The sequence below is a fragment of the Corapipo altera genome, unplaced genomic scaffold (assembly GCF_003945725.1).
Source record: "Corapipo altera isolate COAL_440 unplaced genomic scaffold, ASM394572v1 126, whole genome shotgun sequence".
In the NCBI taxonomy this organism is placed as follows: domain Eukaryota; kingdom Metazoa; phylum Chordata; class Aves; order Passeriformes; family Pipridae; genus Corapipo; species Corapipo altera.
Window position 1 is genome coordinate 3,832,634 of NW_020884937.1, and position 1,749 is coordinate 3,834,382.

Sequence of the window (1,749 nt, forward strand, 5' to 3'; positions counted from 1 at the left end):
AAAAATATAAGGAAAAATATAAGAAAATATAAGAAAAAAATAAGAAAAAATAGGTAAGAAAAAATAAGAAAAATAAAAAAAAAGATAAGAAAAAATATTAGAAAAAATATTAGAAAAAATATAAGAAATATATAAGCAAAAATATATAAGAAACATATATAAGCAAACATATATAATAAAAAAATACGAGAAATTGCCTCCTGAGCCACAGAAATGAGCTCATTAGAAAAAACTGGCACTTTGAGAACAGCAAAAATATGAGCATGAAAATTGCAGGTACGTTTTGAAACGACCAAAGCTCCGGGCACGACCCTCTCTGGGAGCCCCTGTTCCTCCGAGATCGTTGGGGAGCCACCAACCCGAGCTCTGCCACCTCCCCAGCCCTTGGCACGTGTCCCTCTTTGGCACCTCTGCCCACCTGCAGCTCACCCCTGTGTTCCCTCTCTCCCTCTCTCCCAGGCCACCACGGAGCCCCCCAAGAAGAAGCCGGACCCCGTGACCTCGGAGACCGTCGTGATCTGGGGGCTCAGGCTCTGGATGGTGGTCGGGATCTTTGCCCTCTTTGTCCTGTCAGTCAGTAAGTCCTCGTTCCCTGGGGAATTAGGGAAGGATTTGGGGCTCTGGGGGATCCCGGAGGTCACCCTGAGGCTCTTTGGGGCATCCCAGGGGTGCACATGAGGGGATTCCGGAGCGGGAGAGGCAGACGGGATCCAAGGCAGGAAGGAAATTTAGATCTCCGGGGTCAAGACATGAATTAAACAGAATTTTCTGACCCTCAAACTGTACCCTGATCCCTCCTCTCGGGTCCTCTGCGTCTTCTCCAATTCCAATTCCAGTTCCAATTCCAATTCCAGTTCCAATTCCAATTCCAATTCCAATTCCAGTTCCAGTTCCAATTCCAATTTCAATTTCAATTCCAATTCCAATTCCAATTCCAGTTCCAATTCCAATTCCAATTCTTTGTTGCTGGAGAAATCCAAATAAATCCCACGTTTTAAAAGGGGGATCTTTTGGTGTCAGATCCCACAAATTCCTCCCTCTTTGGTCATCCCAGGTGCCTCTACGAGCTCTCACCGCTCCGACCACGCTTCCTTTCCTCTCTTGGGAAGATATAAAATAATGAAAAGCATGAAAATAATGAAAATGTGCTAAAATCCAGAAAGGAACAAGCCTCTTCATTATTTTCCAGGTCAAGGGGTTTTAATACATATTGAAGAACAAAAATAAATCACATAAATATATACATATATAAATGTAAATAACTCTTTTATGGTCATAGAGAGCAAAAAATTGACTCTTTTAAGAAAGGCAGAAAAGTGATTTGTGGAAGTCAAACAGCAAAGAAATCCACGGCATGGTATGAAAAGAAAGGGCAAAAAAAGTGTATTTTAATTGTGCAGTTCATGGGAGTGTGCAGTTTGTCATGATTATGACAAACTCATGGATTATTAACAAAGAAAAGGTGAGAAAATGGAGAGAATTGAACATTCCTCCATTGCATTTTGTCTCACAGGATGTTTCTTCTGCTGCTTTATTGTGCTTTGATGGAAGAGAAACCATGAAATTTTTTAAAAATAAAATATAATAATTATTATTTTATAGAGTAGAATTTCCTAATTTTAGATATGAATATATAAAGTTGTACTTTCTCTATACTATATGAATATATATACATAGTACATGAATATATAAAATGGAGAGAATTGAACATTTCTCCATTACATTTTGTCTCACAGGATGTTTCTTCTG

General features: G+C 39.5%; 1 protein-coding gene across 2 annotated transcripts in view; it reads left to right on the forward strand.

Annotated features, from left to right (window-relative positions):
• Window positions 1–1,749, forward strand: part of TMIE (transmembrane inner ear) — a 10,931-nt gene that overhangs the window by 5,631 nt on the left and 3,551 nt on the right. For both annotated transcript variants that reach the window (XM_027660675.1, XM_027660676.1), the window contains exon 2: window positions 460–577. In XM_027660675.1, the coding sequence (XP_027516476.1) occupies window positions 460–577 (118 nt within the window). The remainder of the gene's footprint in view (window positions 1–459; window positions 578–1,749) is intronic.